Source organism: Mus musculus, chromosome 8 (assembly GCF_000001635.26).
Source record: "Mus musculus strain C57BL/6J chromosome 8, GRCm38.p6 C57BL/6J".
Taxonomy (NCBI): Eukaryota; Metazoa; Chordata; class Mammalia; order Rodentia; family Muridae; genus Mus; species Mus musculus.
Window position 1 is genome coordinate 122,341,910 of NC_000074.6, and position 25,765 is coordinate 122,367,674.

Consider the following 25,765-nt stretch of genomic DNA (forward strand, 5'->3'; position numbering starts at 1 on the left):
CACTGTGAAGCCCGGGCACTGTACAGGACTATACACCCACACTACTGGAGGACACTGCAGTCACATATAGAGTCCCCATTGCCCCATAGGGATAAGGCCAGTGTCCCCTTCGGTGTGTCCATTACAGCTACAGGCAGGCATGATGTGCAGTGTGTGTGTACTGACATCTCTTGCCCTACTCAGCATTAGGTCAGACTCATGCAGCAAGGCCGTGACAGAAGTGGACAGGGGTGTAGCTGGCTTGCTGTGGACAGTGACTTTCCACCTAAGCTCGCCGGGACAGAGTCCCAGCAGAGTCTGTGTACCTAGCTGAGTGTCTCTGCTCTTCCTACCCTTGTCACAGACACTGTGGCTCTCTTCATCCCTCCCAGAATACTCACTGGACAGGACAGGGAGGGCATCAAGGGCCACCTTCCTTTTTCCACCCTTTATGCCCTGGTTTCACCCCCTAACACTAAATAGGAGAGAAACAAGGATAGAAGGGAGAGAGGAATTGGGAAAATCCCTGAGTCTGAGATTTTTTTCCTTTTTTTTTTTTTTTCCTTCTTTCAGCACGACTACTAACAAACCTCAACCAACCTCAACTCTTGGAACCCAAGCCTGTATATACCCTTGGAAAAGTTCCCAGAATTCCAAACATCACACGGTCACAGAATCTATCTGCAGCTGGCAAAACCACGCCCCTGCCAGAGCTCCAGGTGAATCACAGTCAGCTGCTGTGGATGATCCGAAGCAGCCTCATACCCCACACCTGGGATTAAAATAAAAGCGAGTTCTTAGGATATTTCTCTGCTTTTTAAAATAACCAAAATTCCAGAATTAAAAAAAAAAAAAGTCCCTCTAGTCTCTCTTCCCTGAGTAGAAGCGGGGACAGAGAATCCAAATCCATCCAGGCAGCTGAGCTCACATTAAACAGTGTTCAGAGTCACCGAGGACAACCCCAGAGACAGCTGCATTTCTTCTGTGGGTCTAATCAAACACATTAATCACAGAATCCCAAGACATAGAAGCCAGCTGGGGGCTCCCGTGAGACACCCTACTTCCTAGAGGAAATTACTGGGTGTGTTAAGGACAGACGTCCCCAGAACTCCAGGGATGGTGGATGGGCGTGGCCCCTTGAGATGAGGGCTGGGTCTCCACAGATACTGATGTCTCCCTGTTCCTCGACAGGATGTGGGTGGCGAGTGAGAAACGGGAGCTAAGAGCTTGATCTCACAGAGACAGACCTGCCTCCTGTTCGTCTGTTGCTGAATCATGTACCACAGTGCAGGACCTGGTTCCCAGCCCGTCCTCACCCATTGTCTAACACAGACTCCAGCTCCCGTTCTGAAAGACTCCCCTGGGAACCCTCTTCCCTAGTGGAGCCCTCACTGGCACTGAGAGTCCTGTCCTCGCCGTCATCAGGGTGACCTGCATTTTCAGGGGAATTCTGCCACATTCTCTAAATCCTCTTTCAGGACCGATGCTCACCTCACTGCTGTGCAAATGACACGGGTACCCAGCACCCGATTCTCTAGCCTAGCACACCTCGTCTACCCCAGCTCTGCCCATTTGCACGGTGCAGTCTCCAGATGGAGCCCCATTCTCCAAGAGCCACAGCGTCTTGAAGCATCATTCTTCCATCTGCACAGGGTCCCAAGAGTGCCAGCCTCCCAGCTGAGAGCTCGATTCTCTTGGTTGCATGGGGTTCCGCCACACACACCCCACTCCAAAATCATAAAGATGGTTGTGTTCTGATATAGTAAGTTTTAGCATATTCCAGAAATTAGCCAGCATCTAAAGTTTTCCAGGGAACAGAGAACGTCGGTCCAGTGTTGTACAGGGGAGCACGAGCTAGGGACTCCATTAGCGACAGAAATACACAGGGAGGTGAGGCAGGCTTAGGTCAGTGACTTGGCTCTCTACACACAGTCCTAAGTTCCCTGAGGCACCTATAAAAATGACTAAAAACTGAGGTGCTTCTCTGCAGATATGAAAACTCTAAGTGTGGTAGATCTGTGTCCCGCCCCGGAGTCCTCCCCAGGGACGCGGATGGGGGGAGCAGAGCGGGGCGAGGGAGGAGGCGGGGCGGAAGCGGTTCTCCATCCTGCCTCTCTCGGCTCCCAGAAGACCGGGTTTCCTTGGTCCTCGACCACATCACTCCTGTCTCTCCCTGTGAGTCTCTGGCTCTCCATTTCCAACTCTCCCCTTTATAAGGACATCAGTACTGAATTAGGTTCAGTACTTAAAGTCCTTAAGCCCACGACTTTCTCAGAGACTAAATTCCTGGGGTGGGGGATCTGTCCCTCCTCGCCGCCCTCCCTCCCCTCCCCCCCCCACCCCCCCCCCACCCCCCGGGCCCCACCTGTGTGGACTCGCCCAGGCAGCAGTCTGCCTTCATCCCCGCAGGCTCTCTCCTGTGCCTCTCCTGGCCTGCCTCCTCCCTGCCTGCCTCAGATTAGGTCCCACCCACTCTGCTCCACCTTCACTCCTGCCTTCATTACACCTGCTGAGCCCTTGTTGTCAAGAAAGCAGTAGCCTGGGGAAGTGGGTGAACGTGGTTCCCGCAGGACACTACCCAAGGCTCTCTGTGAGCCAGGACTACATGACCCCTGCAAATGGACACTTGGCATGTCAGCTCAGCCCAGCCCACAGCATGGCCAGGCCAAAAGCCAGACTATCACAAGACCTGGGGGGGGTGGGGGGAGGTTGGACATTCTCCACTCCATACCCCAGATCCCAGACAAGGATATAGACACTAATTCCTCCCCTAGCACAGAAAGCCCTCATGGGACAGAGCCTCAGAATGGTGGTGAGAACCCAGGGGGAGCACTGTGCCCTGAGGACCCACAGTCCCTGGAGGTACAATGGACTGTGCTGTGGGGATGGGGGGTGGTCCCACAATAACAGGATCAGACCGGACCGCTTTGTCTAGTGGGCATCTAGAAGGAGGTTTCACCAGCTGCTCAAGGTCTGGCTAAGCCAGACATATTAGGCTATTGGGGGGGGGGGTGATAAACTGTGCCTGTTCATGGCCCCTTACTTCAGTCTCATCAGGGTGAGAAACCCAGCATGCAGAACTGTTAGGGTTAATCTTGACTTGTTTAGTCTCCATTTCCCAGGTTCAGGAGGAAAAAATAGAAAAGAGGCTCCAAAAAAGGAGGGTCAGGGCAGAAATCGGGAGAAGAAAGAGTAAGGAGGTGGGGGGGGGGGTGAAAAAGGTAGAGGATGAAGGAGGGGCAGGGAGAGAGGGGGAAGGGGGTGCACACACAGAATTACAGCTGCTCCCTGGAGCGCTATCTTTAGCTCTGTCCCCAGAGGCAAGTGAGCCCCTGCCTACACAGGGGCAAGCGGGTCGCCTGACTGCTGGTTCCTCCTCACTTGTACTTAATGGAGCTTGTGTCTGACTGGCAGCCACCCTGTGCCATCTCCTCAGTGGGTGGAGGCAGGAGAGAGGGAGGCGGGCAGGCTGGATGTGGCTCTGTGAAGGAAAATGGGGTCCTTTCTCCCCTGCGATTCACAGTGGAATAGAGTAGGGTGTGGTGCCCCAGGGAAAGGCTAGGCTGGGGGCCCCTCACTCTCCAGTGATCTGTAGAGCAGCAGAGCTGTACCCCAAACACCTGACTGCACCCCAGACCGTCTCAGGGCCTCAGCCACCTCAGGTCCCAGGAAGCTGTACTCAGCCTCAGCTCTCAGGCACACAGGCACCCAGCTGACTCACAGTTAATTGGCTACCAGTGGTTTCACAGCGGTGGATCGGTCACCATGTTCAACTTCAAAACAAAGTCACCACCCCAAAAAGAAATCTGACATTGAACATCTCTCCCAGCTTTCTAAACATCTGCTAGTCAACCCTCTGGCCCCGGAAAGTTTGGGGATCCAGACAATTTACTGCATGCAGAGTGGTCTCTTGGGTCTGGCTTTTTCCCCTGAGCTCCAAAGGTTCCTGTCATGTGTGCTGTGGTCGATCTCAGTGCTTCCTGTTTGTGACTGAACACCACTGCGCTCTGGAATCTTGGTTGGCTTCATCTTAGCAATAAGGACACAGTCTGTGTGGCCCTGTGTTGTCATCTTTCTTGGCTATTAGTCTGTGTATTAGTCAGGGTTTTACTGCTGTGAACAGACACCATGACCAAGGCAACTCTTAAGGACAACAGCTAATTGGGGCTGGCTTACAAGTTCAGAGATCCAGTCCGTTATCATCAAGGCAGGAGCATGGAAGCATCCAGGCAGACATGGTGCTATAGGAACTAGAAGTTCTATATCTTCATCCAAAGGCAGTCAGGAGAAGACTGGCTTCCAGACAGCTAGGATGAGGGATTTAAAACCCATATTGGGGCTGGCGAGATGGTTAGCTCAGTGGTTAAGAGCTCCGACTGCTCTTCCAAAGGTCCCAAGTTCAAATCCCAGCAACCACATGGTGGCTCACAACCATCTGTAATGAAATCTGATGCCCTCTTCTGGAGTATCTGAGGATAGCTACAGAGTACTTACATATAATAAATAAATCTTTAAAAAAAAAACATATTTACAGTGACACACCTACTATAACTGAAGTGCAGGACCTGGAGATGGGGCCCATGATCTTAGCTGGTCTAGCTGACTTTGGTGATCTGCAGGCTCAGTGAAAGACTGTTTCAGAGAATGAGGAGCGATGGACAGGGTCCAAGTTTACTATACACCAGTATGAATCTCTCAAAATATACATAGAAAAAAAATAAATAAGGCTGGGTGTGGTAGCACACACTCAAGGTACAGATGTCCACAGAGAACTGGAGGCCAACCTGATCTACTTTACAAGTTCCAGACCAGTCAGGGCTACAAAATGAGACTCCACCACCCCCAATCTCAATAGACAAATAAGTAGATGGGCAAGATGGCTCAGTGGGTAAATGCACTTGCTACAGAAGTCTGCCAGCCTGAGGTCAATCCCTGGAACCCACAGAAGAGGGAAAGATAAAAAAAGTGACCCCACCGAGTTCTCTTTGTGTGCCTATGCACAACACACATAGGCACAACACATACACACACAAACACACAAGAAACAAACTTATACGTAAAATAAATAGCAAGACTTTGAAACCTTCGCCATCGGGGAACGTTGGAGGTGTTGAGGCCTCACTCCCTTAGACACAAGGAAAGTCTTTAGTGGGGACCTGAGTTAAGAGCCAAGCCAGCCCACCACATCCCCCTCTTCTATATAAGTGTGCAAGAAGGGTCTGAGCGTGTTGAAGCTTGTGGTGCTGATCCTGGATCCCTAGTCCCTACCCCAACTGTTAGAAGATGAAAGACTCTGGGGGCTGGGGAGATGGCACAGCGGTTAAGAGCACTGCCTGCTCTTCCAAAGGTTCTGAGTTCAAATCCTACCAACCACATGGTGGCTCACAAGCATCCCTAATGAGATCTGATGCCCTCTTCTGGTCTGAAGACAGCTACAGTGTATTTACATACATATAAATAAATCTTTGGGCCGGAGAGAGCAGGGCCAGAGCAAGCAGAGGCCCTGAGTTCAATTCCCAGCAACCACATGATGGCTCACAACCATCTGTACAGCTACAGTGTACTCGTGTACATTAAATAAATAAATATTTAAGGAGGAGAAGGGAAAAAAAAAGATTTTTATGCCTACTGATCACCAGTGTCACCAAAGTGTCAGAAGATCAGGAAAGTAAGTGCCAGCTTCCTGAGCCCTGACCACCACAATCTTAGATGGGGCTCCTTGGAGATCACACCCTTCTCCACTCCACACTCAGCTGAACTACAGCGGCTTCTTGGCCCCACCTTGCCCAGGATCTACACCTTAGACACAGATGTGGGCAGCTCCTTCCTCTCTGCCTCCCAGGGCCATCTAGCTGCCCACAATTGACACCCATAGACAAAGGTGCCTTAGGGCAGCTCAGGCTAGCCCAGGGCTAGGAGATCTGACCCTACCTGAAAGGCAGTGGACAGGGTCTCTGGCTCCTTTCTGGGATAACGTAGGCAGAGGACAGTGGCCTTTAGCAGTGGCCAGCAGCAAGCTGAGCTGTCTCTCTTAGAGCCAGAGGCTCTTGGAGGTAGTCCTGGGATTGATTCATCTCTTGCTTACAGCTCAGAGTCATGTGACACTGAATGCAGCCAGGAGAACAGCCCGGCAGCAGGGCTGGCATCCTAAGAAGGCAGGCGATGAGCTTGGGCCCCAGCCAAGTAACTACTCTGGGCCATACCTAGGCATTACAATCAGAGAGGCTGCTTAGGCAACGGCCTATGGAGCATTCTGCTCTGAGGTTTCCTCTGCAGTTTTTTGGGGGGCTGAGGTGGGACTCAGTATTGGGGTGCTTGCCAGACAGCACAAGAAGGCCCAGAGTTCCTGTTCCAGGACTGGAAAAACCAAGCTGCATTGTTTGCTACATTGCTAAAGTTCCAACCCAATGTCTTAAGGTCCTAAGCCACTTTGTCTCAGTTTTGTCTAAGTGAGGCAAAATGCCAACAGGGGTCACCAAACACTGCCACAGGGGGCACCCCAGGGGGCACCCCAGGGGGCAAAAGAACTGGCCTCAGTCCTGAGCCTACCAGAGAGGGTTGGGTCCCTGAGCTTCAATGTAAGCCCAAGTCACTGGGGTGTCCCACCAGGGCAATGTGAGGGGCGTTCCACAGCTGTCTCTTGGTGCATCTTGTTCTTAGGTTCTTGTTGTGATGGTGGTTGGTGGTTGGTTGGTTGGTTTTTTGAAACAGGGTTTCTCTGTGTAGCCCCGGCTGTCCTGGAACTCACTATGTACACCAGGCTGGTCTCCAACTCAGAGGTCTGCCTGCCTCTGCCTCCCAAGTGCTGGGATTAAAGGCGTGCACCACCACCACCCAGCAATATACCTTGTTCTTGAGATAAAATTCCCAGAATACCTCTCTCTGCTCTTTAATACATGCAAGTGAGTCATATTTAGATATTCACAAAGAGCCTTCATCTCTAACGAGGCCCAGAACCTTCCCATCACAGGTCCCTCAGCCCTTCTTCCAGCCCTTAGGTACCTGGAGACCTCTCTGTTCCAGAGGCTTCTATCATGGCTGTTTTTCCTGTTGACAGGTTTTTTCGCCTGCGGCCCCTGGCATGGTGTCTCAGTTCTGCAACGGCTAGGATCTTCTATACTGAGCATGCTCAGACCGGGTTCTTTCCCAGCCTTCATGGCTCTCACCTGTGGGAAGTGAACACGTTTGTTCTCTTCTGTCTGCATGGCTCTCAGCTGTGAGGAGTGACTGTATTCGTTTGACTGCTTGTTAGCTGATGAATATGTCTCTCAGTTTTTCTTACCTCCTCTTTTATTTTAGACTATGGATATAGGTTTCTGTCCTGTTGCCCAGACTGACCTCCATCTCTGGCTCAAACATGTAGTGCATCTACGTGTGCTCTCAGTCCTGTGTCTGCTAGAAGCCTGGAACTGTTTGCTCCTGGACTTGGTGGAGCCTGTCCACCTCTCTGGCTTTGAATTATCCTCCCTAAAATGCAAAACTAGAAAAGCCATGCCTGCTGCAAGGATAGGACCTCACCTGAGGGACAGAACATGACTGTCTTCCACAGAGGCCTGTCTGTCGAAGGCTAGGTCCTCAGTTTGAGGCATGTTGAACATCTGAGGTCACTGGGAGGGTATAGCCCTGATCTGTGGCAGAGATGTGGGTAAACCTCTGAACATATCTGTGTTCTGGCTGAATGTGCCACAGAGATACTGTGTTCCAGTCCTAACCCAGCAACTGTAGCTACAACCTCATTAGCGAACTTTGTAGCTGTGATACAGGGTAAGATGAAAATGGTCCCAGTCAACATGACAGGCACCCTTGCAGGAAGATGAGGCCACAGGGATACACAGACGTGACTGGGCCAGGAGAGAAGAGCCTGGAGCCAAGTAGCTACAACTCGACAGACAGGAGCCGCCAGTAGTTAAGAGATAAGAGGAGGCCGGCCTCTGCTGGTGCTAAGAGTTCACACTCATGACCTACAGACAGCACGGGAGGAAGTGCCTACTGCTTTAGCCCCTGGTTTGTGGTCATTCATCACAACCGCCACAGGCCACCCAGGGGCCTTGGAGTTTTCTGCCATGCACTGTGGTGGTTCGTGTGCAGCCTTTATTTTGTGTATCAGAGGCAGGGCTCCTGGATACAGACCCAGATCGGATCAGTGCTGCTGCGGCCACAGCCTTGGGACACTAAAGGACAGGCCAGGGAAGCTGTGTAGATCAGCACAGACAGAGCCCACAGCACAGAGAGAGAGAGAAGACACCTTGCCACATCCTGGAGTGTCCCCAGTGACGTTAGCACGTTTGTATCGTGTGCTTGTAGTGGACCGGAGGCTGAGGTCCTCCTTAAATCCTACCCACCTGCTGGTTGTTGGTTTTTTTTTTTTTTTTTCTTTAAGACTTATTTATTTTTATTTTATTTCATCCTGCCTCTCCCTTCCCAACACTGGGATTACAGATACGCACCAACATTTCATGGCTGCTGAGGTTTAGCCCCTGTGCTTCTGTGGTAAGCACCCATCCCCCCCATCCCAGCCCCGCCCCCTCCAGCCCCTGGAACTAGAGTTTTTAGGCATTGCAAGTGTAGGGCCTTTCTTCCCCCATGCCACCCAACACACAGCCAGTGTAAAGCAAATTAAATGGGCGTTTGGGAGGCGAGGACATTCATTATTCAATAAAGCTGTACAAACATGCATCATCTCAGCTACAATAAGCAAGATTAAAGAGCTTATAACCTTTCAATTAAAAGATAATTTATGTGCATGCGGAATGGACCGCGGTGAGGAGCCTAGAGGCTGGCCTGCTTAGCTTAGGGGGAGGGTGGGCAGCAGAGTCAATGGATGGAGACTGCAGACTCAGCCTGGGGTAGACACAGGTGGGGGCCCGTGGGACCCAGGGGGAAGTGGGAAGTGCTTTCTTTTGTTCTTTATCTGGGCTGTAAGAGATATTTAGGGAGGCCTTGAGAGAGACAGAAACCAGTGTGTCTAGAGGTGTCAGCCTGCTGGTGCCTGGAGCCACTGGTGTGAACACAGGTGAGGACTGAGGGTCCTTGCGTGCCAACTCTGTCCCTTGTATCCAAAGCCTTAATGGCATTGAGAGAGACCCCTGAGAGCTCCGGCTTCTTCAACACTCCTGGTTCTCCCGCCACATGTGGGGGACCCTCCCTCCTCCTCTTCCCATCCCCTCATTATTATTTTGAAGTGGGTCCCCTGGTCACTGCCTCGCCCTTAAGCGGCTTTTCAGTACTGAGTCCAGGCAGCGGGACTCGAAACTCGGACTCAATCTGGATTCTGGTCTTCTTCACTTAAACTAGAAATGCACTGCCGCGCAGCAAATCCTGCGGCTGAACCCTTGGGCTCCTTCCACCTTGACCTTTGCCTCCTTCGGGGCCAGCACAGTCTATGCAGTCTTTTCCTTAACCATCTAGAGAGACCAGGAACCCTGATGACTTTCGGGAGTTCCGAAACCTGCCAGTACTATGTAGATGCAGTTCCAACTTGACCAGCAGAGAAGCCTCTGCGCCCCAAGGTTACCGGGATCTGGCCACGATGGACCACCACTCTTGCAAGCATCAGGCAATGGGAACCAGGACAGCATTACTGAGCATGGCAGGCAAGTCTCCTCTCTTCCTTGGGCCTGGGTTTCCTGGGAGGAAAAAAAAAATGGGAGTTTTGATCTGTCCGCGTTTGATGAAGTTGGTCTTCTCGGTGGGCATGACCCGTGTGAGCCCAGCTTTCTATAGCCTTCAAGGGGGAGCTGAGAGCCAATTCCTCATACATCCAGGTCACTCACAAGCCACTTAGAGGCCACCCATCAGGTGTCTCACTTCCTGAGCATCACAGTGGCACCCAGCACACCTTCTGTTCTGAGCATGTTGTGTCTACAGGTTTCGTTCCCTCTTAGCACTCAGGATTCAGAACAGTGTGCTCTGGGGATCTCAGTGCAGCCCGGTCTATTGTGGATTCTCTGGGTGCCCCACCACCTACCTGGGTCCCACTCAACCCCTTGCTCTGTGAGCGTGCCTAGCACTTAAGTCACTTGGCTCTTCTCTGCCACAGGATGGAGGTCATGGCCAATGTCATGGAGGGTGTGGAGGATAAACCTCACAGTTGTACATAAGGCTCCCGGGTAGGACCAAGTCACATGTGATGGTCCTCATACTGTACCTGATTCTCATCCTGCCCTGCCCCCACCCCCAGAGCAGCAGCTGTTTCCATCTTCCCCTCCAGTTGGTCTTAGGGGAGTCAAAGGTTTTAGGGGAGTCAAACCAGACAGCACTGCCTGCTTTCGTTTTTTGGTTTTGTTTGTTTGTTTGTTTTTTCAGCGACTGAGGCAGGGCTGATGAGCATCCTCTGTGAGGTGTCTGCCTTGCCATCTTCCCCAAAGTGTCCCAGTCCTGATTCATGAGAGGCATTGTGCTCCCTGCTTCCTATCCCCCTCCCCAAGCAAAGTGGAACATAGATGGCCACCCGGCCAGGGCCAAACGACTGAGCTTTGCATATTTCCTGTGCCTCTGTTCCTTGACATCAGCCCCGCCCCGTTCTATTCATGAGGTCCCCTTGCCAGATGCTGTGAGACTGAACCCCAGCTTTTGATCAGCAGTGGGAAGAGCAGCTCCTAAGTCCTTGAGATATCCTCAGTATGGTCAGTATAGTCTCAGCACTCAGGAACTGTACAGAGGCAGCTCTGGAGTTCAAGGTCAGTCTGGTCAACATAGCAAGACCCTGCCTTAAAAAAAAGATTCACAAGACAGGCACAGAGGGCTGGAGGAATGGCTCGGCAGTTAAGAGCACTCGCTACTACTTCTGCAGGGCACCTGAGTTCGGTTCCCAGCTCCCATACTGGGTGGCTCACAACCACCTGTAACTCCAGCTCCAGGAGATCCAACCCTGATCCCACTCTGGTCTCTGAGGGTACTGCAGTCATGAGCACAGCCCTAAACACACACACACACACACACACACACACACACACACACAAAATCATATTAAAAATGAAAAAAAAAATCTGCACGGGAAGAGTGTAACATGCCAGGCTGTCTAGAGTAAAATCACTACAAAATTAGAAGCCCTTTTCCCCTTTCCCACCGACAAGAATTAAGCTGTTTGTTTGTTTTTTTGACTCCTATTTGTCCTTGGCCCTCAAAGAAGGCTTAGTAGATACACTGTCTTCTACCACCTACAGCCCCCCGAAGCTGCAGGGGAGTGAGAAAGGCCAATACCATTCCTTCAGATCCCACAAAACCCACACTGATGGCCTTCCAATTACCTAGGTGGCTCTAAGATGAACTGCAGGTGACAAATGGGGTTGCCAGGCTAATTACTGTGTTTCTAGATCACATTTCTCACTGGCTGGATCTGCTTGTCTGTAGAATGCCCTGAGCAAGCTTCCAGTCTCCTCAGAAAGGATGGGGACCAGGCCGTCATGTCATGGGATAGCCCAGCATCTTGCTGCTTCTGAGTGACTGGTGACTGGAAGGGCGTACCTGACCGTAGAAACCCTGGAGCTTCCTGAGTCTTGTGGGAGAGAAACAAGGTGTCTATAGTCTGCAGTGATCTGAGAAGGTTCCAGAACCCAAGCTTTGGAACAGGCATCCACAGTCCCTGGCCTCCAGGGAAAACATACATAAGGCAGGCTATTCACACTTGTTCCAAGCACAGCTCACGTATTTGTAAAAGGCTTTATGTTAGACGGGAGCAGATGCATGCATTTGCAAATGTCCGTGTGTCATTAGGCAGTCCCGAAGAAGGCTCATAGCTCCCATGTCTTTCTGTACAATCTTTCCATTCATGGGTCCTCAGCTGCCTCCCCAGGATGGAAATCTTGCCACAGTGTAAAGGGGAGTCTGATTCAGAGCCAGAGGGACCCTCGAAGTCTGTCCCATGGTTCTAACTCTCTGTGGTGTTCAGTATATAATCTCGGAAGCCTGATTTTGAGGCATGAATCCACAGTGGCCAGGCGTCAGTAACCTTTACGAGACCCATGCCACACTGGGGCTGCTGGCCTGCTTCATCCCACCCCAGATCCTAACGCTACCACTCAAAGGAGAAACTCCAGAATAACAGGACACCATGCCTAGAGAGCATTCACCAACCAACCAGCAACTCTACCAAACAGTGCATTCCAAGCCAAGCGTGGGATTGGCCGCTGACCTCATGGTCTACAAAGCGAAGCTATGATAGGCAACAGCCAGACGCAGGGCTGAAGCACAGTTGCCTCAGAGGATGGTGAGGTTCTGACCTCAGGAGCTCCGTCTTGCCACAACCTGAGCTGGGCCCTACAAGACCCAAGCTCACTCCAGAAAGTGAGCACACCAGGCCTGTAGCAGCAAGAGGCAAAATCCCTGGAGAGTCTGTTTGTCGTGATGTTCTAGGTCCACATTTGACAAAGGCCTCTGTCCCGGTGTTCCAGGAACTGCCTTGTGCACTGTGAACAGGATCTCCAGACAGCTGCTTTCTGGGTGACTGCCCAGCTGAGCAGACACCTCCTCTTCAGACATCTACAGACGGATGGCCATTGTCCGTAAGCGGAAATGAGCAGAAATCTGTCACTTGCCCGTGCACGGTGACGTTAATGATTATGCACTTAGCCAGACATGAGTGGGACAAGGAGGAGTTAAGATTCAGGATCCTGGGAATGTAGCAGTTTGTACTTGCAGCATCATGGGTAAGGATGCTGCTTCCTGGTGCATACAATAAGGAACAAGAGCTAGATTCAGTGAGCCAGGCCCCGGCTGCTATGAACTAAAGCTCAATGCACCATGCCAGTAGAGTTGCCATTCGGACTTTGTGAATAACTTCTAGGCAGAGACTTGTGCTCTGCACAGCAGGTTACAAGGTTCTTAGAGTCATCAAAGTCTAGTCTGGGGCAGTAAAAGCCACCCTCCAGCTCTGCATTGAGTGACACCCCTTAGGTGACCCTTGTCCTAATGAGCTCCACTCATTCAGTGAACTTTCTCTGGTACAGCTGAATTTAGCTTCCACTACTGTTCATGGGGCTGCTTAAATTCTTTTTTTTTTTTTTTAAGATTTATTTAATTATTATATGTGAGTACACTGTAGCTGTACTTCAGACACACCAGAAGAGGGCGTCAGATCCCATTACAGATGGTTGTGAGCCACCATGTGGTTGGTGGGATTTGAACTCAGGACCTTAGGAAGAGCAGTCAGTGCTCTTAACCGCTGAGCCATCTCTCTAGCCCCGCTTGAGTTTTTTCAAGAACTGAGGACCCAACTCTTGCTGCGACCCTAGGAGAGAAAAAGAGAAGTACTCAGGGAGGGCCAGATGCAGGGCTCAGGTGTCACTGATAGGCACAGGGTAAGGATGGTGTATAGAGCTGAGTGGACAGGCATCAGTCGTACCTGTGGGTCCCATCCCTCGGCTGTCAGCATTGTGGACTGGCTTATCTAAAGCCCAGGCCATTGTGAGCCTGTCACATGACACGAGGCAATGGCTGCTATAGACCCCCAACAGATGTGGCACAGCCATGTTGGTGAAGGTGCTGTGCTTCAAGGGAACAGTTGACTAGAAAGGAAAGGACAGGAAAACATTTGGCGTGTCTGACATCAGGAGACCCATGAACAAGGATGGTGGATTTGTCCAGGCCAGAGGCATAGGGCGAGGTCCCACATCTAAACTATACCTGTACATGCAGCTCACAGAGGGAGGTGGGACAGCGTGGGAGGCCACGGCTGTGCCTCCATGTTTGTCCCCCACATTTGTGACCCCTGACACTACTTCCCAGTGGACATAAGCACTGATCCCAGACAATGGTGCAGGAGACAGGGCAGAGTTGAGGGTCAGTTCTGGTCACATCAGCAAGCCAGCCTGGTGTGTTGGCTTCTAGAAAATGTGCCTCTCAGCAAGGGGACACCCACATGTCACATGGGTGTGGTAAGGAAAAGTCACAGGGTAAAGGGGCACCTTTGAAGAAAGATCCCCTGGGGTGTTTCAGGAAAAACCTGCTCAAAGGGTGGCAGAACCAGTCGGTCCAGAATGGAGCTAGTGCTGGCCCAGGACATCCAGCCAGCCTGGTATGAGGGCTTCTAGAGCAGGTGCCTCTCAGACTGGAGAGAATGACATGGGGAGGCCAGAGGTAAGACTCAGCTGCCCCGGGCACACCTCCACCTTTGTGTGGGCTTTCCCCCCCGAGGTTCTAAATACCCTGCCTCACCAGCCCAGACTCAGCAAGCAGAGCCCCTAAAAAGCCACATCTATTTTGGAGCACCCCACATCCCCAGTGCAGGGATGAGTCACTAGGACCATATCCAGTCAGGAAGCCAGAAACTGCTTGAGAAGGCTGAGTCACCCAGGCTAACCACACACCCCCACAAGCATCCCCCCAATTTCTGCCTTCCCAAGGTCTCCAGTCACAGAGTGAACTGTCCTGCTTGTTGAGACGTCTTTGATACTGAGTCCCTCAGCCTTGGGGTCCCAGGACCAAGATAGGGTCATTGACCACATTTACAGGGTAGGACTCAGAGGCCTGCCGTCCTCAGGCTCAACCAGGAGTCCTGCAGACAGAGCTGAGGCTGTCTCTCTGCAAAGGCTTTCCCTGCCTTCTCATCTTCGAGTCTGCAGTGCGCCTCCACTAAAGACAGCCTACAGGGCAGCAGCTAGCAAAGTGGGTTGAGAGAGCCAGGCTTGCACATTCGGGGTCAAGTGGCTTCTTGATGGAGGTTGGAAAGACAAATGATCTCCTTCAGGAACATCTGCGGTGGATAGGATTGCTTGGTGGAGTCTCTTGCAGGGCTGCCCACTGTTACAGAAGACTGGAAGGAGGGCTGAAGCTGGGGCTGAACATCACAGAGCAGCCTTGGGTGCTGGTGTGACTGGCTGGACACTGTTCTATATAACCCCCACTGTCCAGTGACCAGGTTTGAGACCTGTGTGCATGGGCTCACCAAGGGACAGATGCGATCAAAGCTTAGAAGAACATTACTTCAGTAATACCCTTAACATGGTACTGCTTAAAATACTGGTGAAAACAGATAAAGGGGGTAGATCCCACAGACGGTGAAGGCTGGGCCTCCAGCCTCCTCTCTGTTCCCACCGGCCTCAATTTGGAGTAGAGAACCTCCCACCCAGGGTCCAGCTGAGAGCGTTCGAGTGTCCTTCTTCATGGTAAAGGAATCTCTGGAGACCCAGAAGCAAGGAGCTGCCTGCCCCTCTCCTGATGGCCCGCCAGTGCTCAGAACAGATGCCAACCAGGGGAGTGGAGTCAGGGGCCAGGCAGGAGTCCTCAGAGCACACTGAAGTGGGGCTCATGCTGGCAACGCAGGGAAGCAGCTGCTGCTGGACCTGAGACCTCACGGGAGCCCAGTTGCATCTTCTCAGTTCCTAGGGAGGTCTCCTGGGCAGCACTGTAGTTGCTGGTGGGGGCGCATGCTGCACGTCTCTGGGACCCAGCTGCCCGGCACCAGCACAGTTTCAGGAAGGCTGCCCGGAATTTCTGCGACATGAGGCTGTAGATGACAGGGTTGATGGCACTGTTGGTGTAGACGCAGGTGCGGCAGAACAGCAGGACCCAGGGGTCCAGGAAAGGCCGGGCCAGGAAGGAGTTGAGCAGCACCAGTGTGCGGTAGGGGGTCCAGAGCACTGCAAAGAGCAACACAATCACGGCCAGCATCCTGGTGGCCTACAGAGAGGTAAAGGGGGGAGGCGTGACTGTGAGACACCCACCAGGCATGGGGAGAAGCTGACAACAGGGTTGCTGCATATGTCAGGTGCCAAAACCAGAGGGTTAGGGATCTCTCAGAACTGGGCCTCAGACAGTATCAGGACACTCACCATCCTTTCTTTGTAACACAATTCTTTGTAACAAAAATGTCTTTGTAACACAATTCTGTTATAAGTCCCCAGCCCCAGATAGGGTCCCCACTGTGACTTTTCCCATTTCAAAGCCCCTTCTCTGCTCAGCCTGCCACCTCCCCTTAAGCTTGGCAGCTCCTCTTCCTGGAACACTTTCATGCTCCCAGCTTGGGTTTCTCCCTTGCCAAGCTCAGCTCTATCCATTTGTCACCTGTCAGCGAAGACCCCTGAACTGTCCCCTGACTGCTGTTCTCCAGCATCGCTCGCTGCCATGTTTCCTTCCTTCCTTCCTCCCTGGACTTGGACGGGCTTGTGTTTACTTGGTTCTACTGTTGTCTACAAGGAGGGCATCTGACGGCCTTCCCATGTTCTCCTTCCCCACGATCCAGCACCCACCTGGCACATACAAGGGCTTGGCAGGCATTGGATGGATGGGTGGGTGAATGGATGGATAGATGGACAGATGGATGGATAAATGGGTGGGTGGATGGATGAATGGATGGATAAGGGGGTGGGTGGGGATGGGTAGATGGATAGGTGGATGGATGGGTGGATAGATAAATGGGTGGATGGATAGATGGGCAAATGGATGAGTGTGTAGATGGATGGATGGATAGGTAGGTGGATGGGTGGGTGGGTGGATAGATGGATGGAGGGACAGATGGTTGGACAAATGAGGGACCAAGTGACTGTTTTACTTACTTGCTTTCCCAGCTACACCCTATGTATTTTATCTTTTTTTGCATATCTGTGCCTCTCCCCATGACTCTCCACACATGCAACCCCACCTGCACCCCAGAGGACCCCTAACCTGCTTCCTGGAGGACATTGAGCTCTTGGACCTAGAGCAGTTGCCTGGTGTACCCTCGCTCTGCCCATGGGACTGCCTCTCCTTCTGCCAGGCCTCCTGGGACAATGGGCTCTGAAATAAGATCCTTCCAATGAACCCATAGAGCACGAGGGTCCCCAGCAAGGGTGCAATGAAGAAGACAGCAAAGTCCAGCAGGTAGATGGGCAGGTAGAGGCCTCGGGACACCTTGTAGCCACATTCCAGGCGCTGGTTGTCACGGACATTGAGGTCCACCAGAAAGAACCAGAGTAAGCAATAGAGGGACGTGACCCCCCAAATGCCTGCGATGATCCGTCTGGCCCGGGCCACAGTGCACACGGTCTGTGCTCTCATTGGGTGGCAAATGGCGATGTACCTGTAAGATACAAGCAAGGCATGTTGGCTCCTAAGGACTGCTTGTTGTATGTCTGGGACACCTGTCCCAAACTGAGTCTAGGCGATAATGGCTGAGCTGTACTTTGGAAGGGCAGAAGAAAAGGGCTGTAGAGGTTTAGGGCAAGGGCACTTCAAGGACAGGCAGAGCAAAGCCAGCCTCTGGAGAAGAACAGAACGGTCTGAAAATGTCCCGTCCTGTGATCCCCATGCCTACCAAAGGCACCTTTGTAGTCTAAAGAAAACGTGTGTGGTCAAAGCGTTTTGTGCTACTCGCACCAAAGGCAGGCAGGGGTCAGACTGTGCATCACTTGCAGGCGGATGCCTTCATTGCTCACCCTTAGACCCCCGGGGATAATCACATGGTACAGATGAGACATCCCTACGCACATCCAGGGTTTCGGGAAGCAGATGATTCATTGTTTGGATGTGGCAGGTCTGGGCTCTATTTAGATTCTGGGCAGCCCTAACTAGCTACTGAATTCAATGCCTCGGCTCCTGCCAATGGGACAGCTAGATTTGACCCAGAATTCAGGTTTCGCTTCAGCATGTTCAACCACTGGATCATTTGTCTCTGGGGTGTTATGGGCAGAGCTAAGCAAGGCACGGTGGCGCATTTGTAACTCCAGGACTCAGGAGACTGAAGCAGTGGGGTGACTATGAATTTGAGTCAGCCTCAGCTACAAAGAGACTTCAAGGACAGTTTGACATTCAAGTACATATTCAAAATGAAACCCCGTCTCACAAAATGAACAAGCAAGGAAGCAAGCAAATAAGAAAATCAAGCAGAGGCTGTGTGTGGTGGCGCACGCCTTTAATCCCAGCACTTGGGAGGCAGAGGCAGGTGGAGTTCTGAGTTCGAGGCCAGCCTGGTCTCCAAAGTGAGTCCAGGACAGCCAAGGTGATAAACTTTGTCATGGAAAAAAAAAAAAAAAAAAAAAAAAAAAAAAAAAAAAAAAAGCCAAGCTGGAAGACACTCCATAGCCGAGCACAGTAGTGGAGGTCTGTTATTTCAGCTTCTTAGGGCACTGAGGCAGGAGGATTAAAAGCTTATAACCAGCCTCACCAAGTCTCTGTCTCTTTTAACTTTTTTTAAAAAACAGATTAGCGATGTGGCTTGACTAGTCCATGGACAACCCAGGGTTCATCCCCACTAGTGGGGGTGGTGAGAGGGACCAACCAACTGCCTGTGTTCTGGATGGGAGATCTGGACTCAGAGGAAGGCGAGGACTTTCCCCGATGCCCTACATAAATCTAGAAGCAGATTACATGTCCACATCTGTGCTGGTTCTCCTGGCACCTCCCAATGGCTCAGCTCCCCTTCTGTTCAGAGGGACCTCAATCTACCAGGAAGTCCTGCTTGAATCCAGGCTCCCAGGATTCTCATTCAGAAAGACAAGGTGAAAGAAGAGAGCATGGGATAGCCCGTGGGCACTCACCTCTCCACAGTGAAGGCCAGGATGGAGCAGGAGGAGACATTGATGCCTAGGTACTGGAAGTAGGTGATGCCCAAGCAGCCAGCATGTCCATAGATCCAGTGCCCCACCAGGCTGTCAGAGACATTGGGCAGCCCCGCAGCCAGCAGCACAATGAGGTCAGCGAGAGCCAGGCTGACCAGGTAGCAGTTGGTGGGTGTGTGCATGTCACGTGAGGTCAGCACCACCAGGACCACCATGGCATTGCCCACGATGCCCACGGTGCACACCAGGAGGACCAGGAGGACCGAGACTACTTTGTACTCTGGGAGGCCCAGTGTGGTGTCACCGTGAACGAGTGAGACATTGCTGGGACCATCCATCTTGCTGGCGTCTTCTGTGATGCCCTGCCGGCCTTGACCTTGGTAAGTGACCTGTGCCTGTTCTTTATTATTTAATTATTTCCTTTTTATTTATTTATTTTTATGTGCATGGGCATTTTAACTGAATGTATGTCTGTGTATCGTGTGTGTACCTAGTGCCTGGGAAGGCCAAAAGATGGCATCAGATGGCATTCCCTGGATTGGAGTTACAGACTCCAATCTATAAGTAAGTTGTCATATAGGTGCTGGGAATTGAACCCAGGTCCTCTGGAAGAGCAGCTGGAGATGCCATCAGGGCAGTCTATAGGGCATGGGGGATGCTGGGACAGGGCTCAGATAGGAAGGCCAAGAAAGGAGTCAGCGTAGAAATCAGGTGGATGCATATTTGAGAGTTGAGAAGCTGTAGTTTAAAGCCCTGTGGACCCTCCACTGAGGTGCAGAACAGCAGGCTTCGAGGAGGGCTCTAGAGTCAGGGCTAAGGGTGGAAATAGAGCAGCCAACAGCACAGGGGCATGGATGGTTCTTGGGACAGCAGCTGCCGCAGCAGTCCTATGATAGTACAAAGTGCATGATATGGTCCCAGCCCACAGCTGAGGGTGGGAGGGCTCAGCTGCCAAGCCTGAAGCCCAGAGCAACAGAGCCAGGCCCTGAGCCTCGTGGACTCTGAATCTTCTGTTCACCTGCAAGTGTCTGAGGCTCAAGACCCAGTAGACTCAGATGAACCACGAGGAGATGGGTGTGTGTTCTGAGATCCACAGAGTACCAGCTTCCTGGCGATGGCTACAAAGGATTTGTTGGGGATCCAGTTAAGGCAGGCACCAACATGGGAGCAAAATGGGGGTTTAGCTTAGAGTGCACATACATGTTCCTGCTACAACTGACATGCAGGGCAAACGTACCACACTGCATACAAACAGAACACAAGATTAAATATACTTCAAAGACACAAACACACACATCTCAACATACAACACACCAACATACACACACACTTCTCTATGCAACACACTCAGCAGACAGACACACACATACACCAAACACTACACTCAGCCCTACACACCCACACACCTCAATGCTTGCACCCTGCCAGTGTGATTGCCTGTAGACACTGCAGAGCCCAGCACCATATAAACCCCAGGATGACCTGAGGCTCAGTCCCACACTGCACTATGATAGCCCTCAGGACAGGCACCAGATCATCAGAACAAGCGTGGGGGGGCGGGGGGGGGGCTCATGGAGAAGCTGCCTCCACAGATGCTGCCCACACACAGCTGTATACATGCAGCACAGAGCACATGTGTATAGCCACCCAGCACACATGCACACACAATGTGCCTGTGCCTCCACACGTGCACTGCACCTTTGCACATGGAAGACGTCTACACCCACTTGAGCATACATCCAGGTATGCATACACACACACAGAAATACAAGCCAAAAATCATACCCAACACACAATGACTGCCCACACAGGCATTACAGACCTTACACATGTGTGCAACACATGTTCTGTGTGCATACATGACATTTAGCCCTGATGTGAATGCCCTGTGTGCTGTGCTCACAATATATGATGGACACACACACACATACACACACACACACACACACACACACATCCCACAGGCTGACTTTCCTCAACCTAGACATATACACCGTCCACCCTCATATTCCCGCACAGACACATACACCACATGCCTGCTCCTACAGACAAATCCACACAGCTGGAACATTCCTGGCTGGTGGAGCAGAGGAGCCGAGATCTGCAGGCTCTAGCAGCTGCTTCAACCCCAGTAGCTCTTTCTCTACCGTCAGCAAGACACTGTAAACCAGGGCTGAATCCAGAGACCTCACAGAGCTCTTCCAGATGTGGAAGCCAGAGCTGCAGAGGCCCACCCCTGATGCCTTACCTCCAGGGACTCTCATTTGCTACCACACCCATTTAGCCCCGATGTGAATGCCCTGTGTACTGTGCCCACAGTATAGGGCACACACACACACACACACCTCAGTGAGGACCACTGCATACAATGTCCCAGCAAGAACTGCCCCCCCATAGCCCCTAGACCCCCTGAGAAACTTCTAAGGTCAGAGAACTCACCTAGTGAAGACTCAATGCATTTTCCTCTTTCCAGGTTGGGCTAAGTGGGGGGGTGGGGAGGGGAGGGATAAGAGAAAGGAAGGAGGGGAGGGAGAAGGGGGGAGCAGAGAATGAGTAGAAGGAGGTGGAAGTAAGGAGGGAGGGAGGGAAAGAGAGAGGGAGAGAGGGAGAGAGACGGAGAGGGAGGGAGACAGAGAGGGAGGGGGGAGGAAGGGAGGGAGAGAGAGAGAGAGAGAGAGAGAGAAAGAGAGAGAGAGAGAGAGAGAGAGAGAGAGAGAGAGAGAGAGAGCCCAAGCTTCAATCATTCCGTGGAAGGCGGCTTTACCTTCTGCTGACTGCAGTATTACACATGTGCGCGTGTGCACCTCACACAGCCTCACCAACTTCTCCCAGCTCCTCGGCTCCCCTCTCACCCTCCCTCTGCAGAGCAGGGAGTCCCAGGGCCAATCTGTACCAACATCAGCAGCCTAGGTCTCTCCAGCAGGGGGGCGGGGAGGGGAAGCATGGACACTGTCCTCTTGGGCTTGGGTGGGTGAGTGCTCCGGTTCATCTGGCTGGCAGGGAGTCCTGCTACAGAGCAGAGCAACTCTCTACCTGACAGAAAGGAGGAGGACAATGAGCCCAGAGAGGAACCTGAGGAGTGGGGCCAAATCCCCAGTGGCCAGCTAAGAAGGCAGCTCCAAGCCGAGCCCCTATGGATGACCTAGCCCCAGGGTCCATGAGAGACCAGACTAGGAAGGGGCTAGACTGGGCAGAGGGACAAGGGGGACTCCATCCATGTGACTCTGAGGAAGCCATTATCCTGACTGGATGAAGACTTCAAGTTCAATCTTTTGGGGGGTGGAAGGGCGAGTGGGCACCCACACTGTAGTAAGTAACCCAGACATCTAACCCATGCTCTGCAGAGAGGACCAACAAACTCATTGGGCCTTCCCAGTAAACTTTGGTGGAATTGTGCCTCAGTTTGACCTTGGGACCCTTGGAGGCGATGTTTACCTCTCGTCCTGGGAAGGAATTTTGGCAGCACAAGTGCGTGCTTTGGAAGGGCGATGATGTCACCCATAATTTGGAGACATGACACAAATTGTTGCATGGGGAGGGGCCAGGTTGTTTACAGAGAAAATCTTGACCTGTTGGTTTATCTGTACAGGGTTTGTGGGAGAGCGACAAGGGAATGGAGATTACTGAGATATCCAAGTCAGGTGAATACGTGATGGGCACGTCTGTGGCATACCTGCCTGATGGGTGGGATTCGCATAGCAAGCAGAGATGCTTTGAGAACAGATATTACACGCCCTGGGGGGACGCATCAAGGATGGAGGTATCAGCAAACAGCTGATAGCACAGGCAGCCTGGAGGGAGACAGGGAGAAGAGGCTGGCCTTTCTATATCAGCCTGAGACTTAGCAGTAGGACCAGATGAGAGAGAGTACATGGAGATGTTGGCCTGTTGCTTTTTATGTCTGGGGGGGGGGGGTCAAAAGGGAATAGCACCTGTATTCGACCAGAACCTATGGGGAAGGAACTTAAAAGTGGCAAGATACTCCTCTGGTCCAGCCTGTAACATAACGGCAAAACCGATATCCTGACATGCAGACCAGGGCCTTAACAAAGTCAGTGTGGAAGACTAAGTGACCAGAACACTGGGTAACAGAGCTGGTGGGACTAGGGAACATTTAGAATGAGCAATGCAGGAATCCTTTGCCACCTGACTTGTGAGGCTTGGGACATGGGGTCAGATGGCATTAACCTGAAGAATGCTGCCGAAGCGGAGAAGAAGCTGGGCAAGGCGGCTGCCCATCCCTTCCTTGAGTCAAAGGCTTCACAGTACAGAGCAGCGCAGCAGAGTGAGGGGTCAGTCCCTGGTGGAATGGCGCAGAGGAGCTGCTAGGGATACCTGGCTATCTATCCATAGTCGAGGTCTCCCTGAATATCAGGGACTAGAAAACAGAACGGGAGGCCATAAGAGAATTGGGCAGGTGGGAAGTGGTGTTAGGAGCCCAGTTCACGAGCCCATCAAGACTTTATTTATGGGAGACCTAAGAGACGGATTCAGCAAGGACAGCGAGACCAGTATGAAGCGCTGCAGCTATGCTGAGCCTCATAATAGGTGGGGACCTAGTCTTAGAGTTTTACCGCTGTGAACAGACACCATGACCAAGGCAACTCATATAAGGACAACATTTAATTGGGGCTGGCTTACAGGTTCAGAGGTTCAGTCCATTATCATCAAGGTGGGAGCATGGCAGCATCCAGGCAGGCATGGTGCAGGAGGAGCTGAGAGTTCAACACTTTGTTCTGAAGGCAAACAGGAGATGGCATCATCAGGCAGCTAAGAGGAAGCTCTCAAAGCCCATCTGCTCATTGATACACTTCCTCCAACAAGGCCACGCCTACTCCAACAAGGCCACACCTCCAAATAGTTCCACTCCCTGGGCCAAGTATATTCAAACCGCCACAGACCTATATGAACCAGGAGAGGCTTTGGCCCACCTAAATGACTCAATATACACCCTGGTTTTCAAGGTGCTAAAGCAGGTAGGAGCAAGAAAGAGGAGAGAGCCAAGCAGAAGGGCCTCTCTTGTGTCTCCTGAACACAGGTATAGCTGGATTTGTGTCACACAGGAATCCCTAGGGATAAAATTCATGAGCAACCAAACTCTGGGTTGGTTGACTAACGTGTGGAGAGCTTTAAGGCAGGCCAGCTACAACTCACCAGAGGAGTAAAAGTGACCAGGGAAAAAAATGACCAGGAGATGCAGTAGGTTTGCTTGTCCCCCACACTGATAAAGAATGTCCCTTGGAGGGCTGGAGAGATGGCTCAGTGGTTAAGAGCACTGACTGCTCTTCCGAAGGTCCTGAGTTCAAATCCCAGCAACTACATGGTGGCTCACAACCATCTGTAATGGGATCTGATGCCCTCTTCTGCTGTGTCTGAAGACAGCTACAGTGTATTAGATATAATAATAAATAAATCTTTAGAACAGAGCAGGCAGGGCCAACTGAAGCAAGCAGAGGTCCTGAATTCAAATTCCCAGCAACCACATGATGGCTTACAACCATCAGTACAGCTACAGTGTACTCATATATACATAAAATAAATAAATAAATCTTTTTAAAAAATGTCCCTTGGATGGGAGTCTTCCCAGCCACTCCTCGAAGGGATGGGCAAGGTTGAACTCACCTGTGAGGGCCACACAGGATAACAGGAGATGCCATATTGATGACTTATTGATCACTCATCAATAAATATGCAGGTTACACGGGCCCCAGTGGATACTGGAGCAGGATGCAGATCGATTCTGTTACCCACAAACGCACCAGGGTCATTAGATAGTGGCTGATGGGTATAGAGGATAAAACCTGCAGCCATGCTGAGCCTCAAAATAGGTGGGGACCTAATCTTAGGGTTTTACTGCTGTGAACAGACACCATGACCAAGGCAACTCTTATAAGGACAACATTGCATTGGGGCTGGCTTAGGGTTCCGGAGGTTCAGGCCATTTATCATCATGGTGGGAACATGGCAGCATCTAGGCAGGCATGGTGCTGGAGGATTTGAGAGTTCTACATCTTGTTCTGAAGGGCTGAAGACTGGCTTCCAGGCAGCTAGGATGAGGATCTTAAAGCCCATACCCTCAATGACACACTTCCTCCAATAAGACCACACCTACTCCAACAAGGCCACACCTCCAAATAGTGCCATTCCCTGGGTCGAGCATATACAAACCATGACATTCCACTCCCTGACCCCCAAAGACTGTTCAAACATATGAGTCTACGGGGGCCACACCTAGACATAGCATAATACAAAATATATTTAATCCAACTTCAAAAGTCCCCATAGTCTATTAGCAGTCTCAACAATGTTAAAAGTCCAAAGTTCAGCTAGGCAGAACTTTTTTGGTGGTGCACACCTTTAATCCCAGCACTTGGGAGGCAGAGGCAGGTGGATTTCTGTGTTCAAGGCCAGCCTGGTCTACAGAGTGAGTTTCAGGGCATCCAAGGCTACACAGAGAAACCCTGTCTTGAAAAAAAAAAATCTCTTCTGAGATTCATCCAATCACTTAACTGTAATTCCCAAGACAAGACAAGAAACCAGCTGGGCAAACTCCAAACTCTGCATCTCCATGGCTGATGTCAAAGCAGTCTTGAGATCTCCCAACTCCTTTTTCACCTTCAAACTTCTTTCTTCTGGGCTGGTTCTACTCCGTTAGCAGCTTTCCTCAGGTATCCCACGGCTCTGGCATCTCGAACATCTTGGAGTCTCCAAAGCAACTTCAATGTTACAGCTTCTTGTTCCAATGTCTGGGATCCACACATGATATTCTGGGCTTCTCCAAAGGGCTGGCAGTTCTCCTCCAGCTCTGCCCTCTGTAGCACTCTAAGCTCAGGTTGATCCACTCCACTGCTGCTGCTGTTCTTGGTGGTCATCTCATGGCACTGGTAACTCCAATACGCTGGGGTCTTCCTCAGCAACTAGGCTTCACCAGTAGCCTCTCATAGGCTTTCTTCATGATGCCAAGCCTCAACTTCTTTGCGTGACCTTCTCAATCCTGGGCCATCAGCTGCAACTGAGGCTGCATCTTCACCAATGGCCTTCCCTGGCCTCTCACAGTGCCAAGCCTCAGCTGTTCTCCATAATGTCTTCATTTCTTTAAAACCAGTACCACCTTGGTGACTCTTATACATTACCAAGTCCAGCTGCTGCACAAGGTACAATCTTGGCTATCTCTGCAACACGGCTTCTTTGTGCTCTCAGAAAAACACTTCCTAGAAGATTTCACTTCAGTGATGCTAGTCTCTTCTTAATCACCACTAATGTCTTAGCTCTTGCTAACCAGCACCATTGTCCCAGTAGTCCCCTCCTCTTCT

At 51.5% G+C, this 25,765-nt stretch overlaps 1 protein-coding gene and 1 long non-coding RNA gene across 4 annotated transcripts; both read right to left on the bottom strand.

Moving 5' to 3' along the window:
• Window positions 1–1,731: 1,731 nt before the first annotated feature.
• On the bottom strand, window positions 1,732–2,624 carry Gm46056. The gene is made up of 2 exons (XR_001778679.2): window positions 2,345–2,624; window positions 1,732–2,187 (listed from the first exon to the last, which is right to left on the bottom strand). It is a non-coding gene; the product is annotated as a predicted gene, 46056 (long non-coding RNA).
• Window positions 2,625–14,155: 11,531 nt separating this feature from the next.
• On the bottom strand, window positions 14,156–21,385 carry Trhr2 (thyrotropin releasing hormone receptor 2). Of its 3 annotated transcripts, none has more exons than XM_030243315.1 (4): window positions 20,892–21,385; window positions 18,432–19,570; window positions 16,582–16,975; window positions 14,156–15,557 (listed from the first exon to the last, which is right to left on the bottom strand). In XM_030243315.1, the coding sequence occupies exons 2-4, from the start codon at window positions 18,788–18,790 to the stop codon at window positions 15,390–15,392; spliced, it is 921 nt and encodes a 306-aa protein (XP_030099175.1). In that variant the 5' UTR covers window positions 18,791–19,570; window positions 20,892–21,385; the 3' UTR covers window positions 14,156–15,389. The 3 variants fall into 3 exon arrangements, with proteins under 3 accessions (XP_030099175.1, XP_030099174.1, NP_573465.1); NM_133202.3 differs by having other exon boundaries at window positions 15,058–15,597; window positions 20,892–20,919; XM_030243314.1 differs by lacking the exon at window positions 20,892–21,385 and having other exon boundaries at window positions 14,156–15,597; window positions 18,432–20,882.
• Between the last annotated feature and the right edge of the window lie 4,380 nt (window positions 21,386–25,765).

Bases quoted from the DNA above. Each gene is read 5' to 3' on its own strand.
- Trhr2 (XM_030243314.1), bottom strand. From the start codon at position 18,790: ATGGATGGTCCCAGCAATGTCTCACTCGTTCACGGTGACACCACACTG. The intron at 16,976-18,431 runs GTGAGTGCCCAC...TGTATCTTACAG, and splicing joins CTGGCCTTCACTGTGGAGAG to GTACATCGCCATTTGCCACC. The intron at 15,598-16,581 runs GTTAGGGGTCCT...ACCTCTCTGTAG, and splicing joins CAATGTCCTCCAGGAAGCAG to GCCACCAGGATGCTGGCCGT.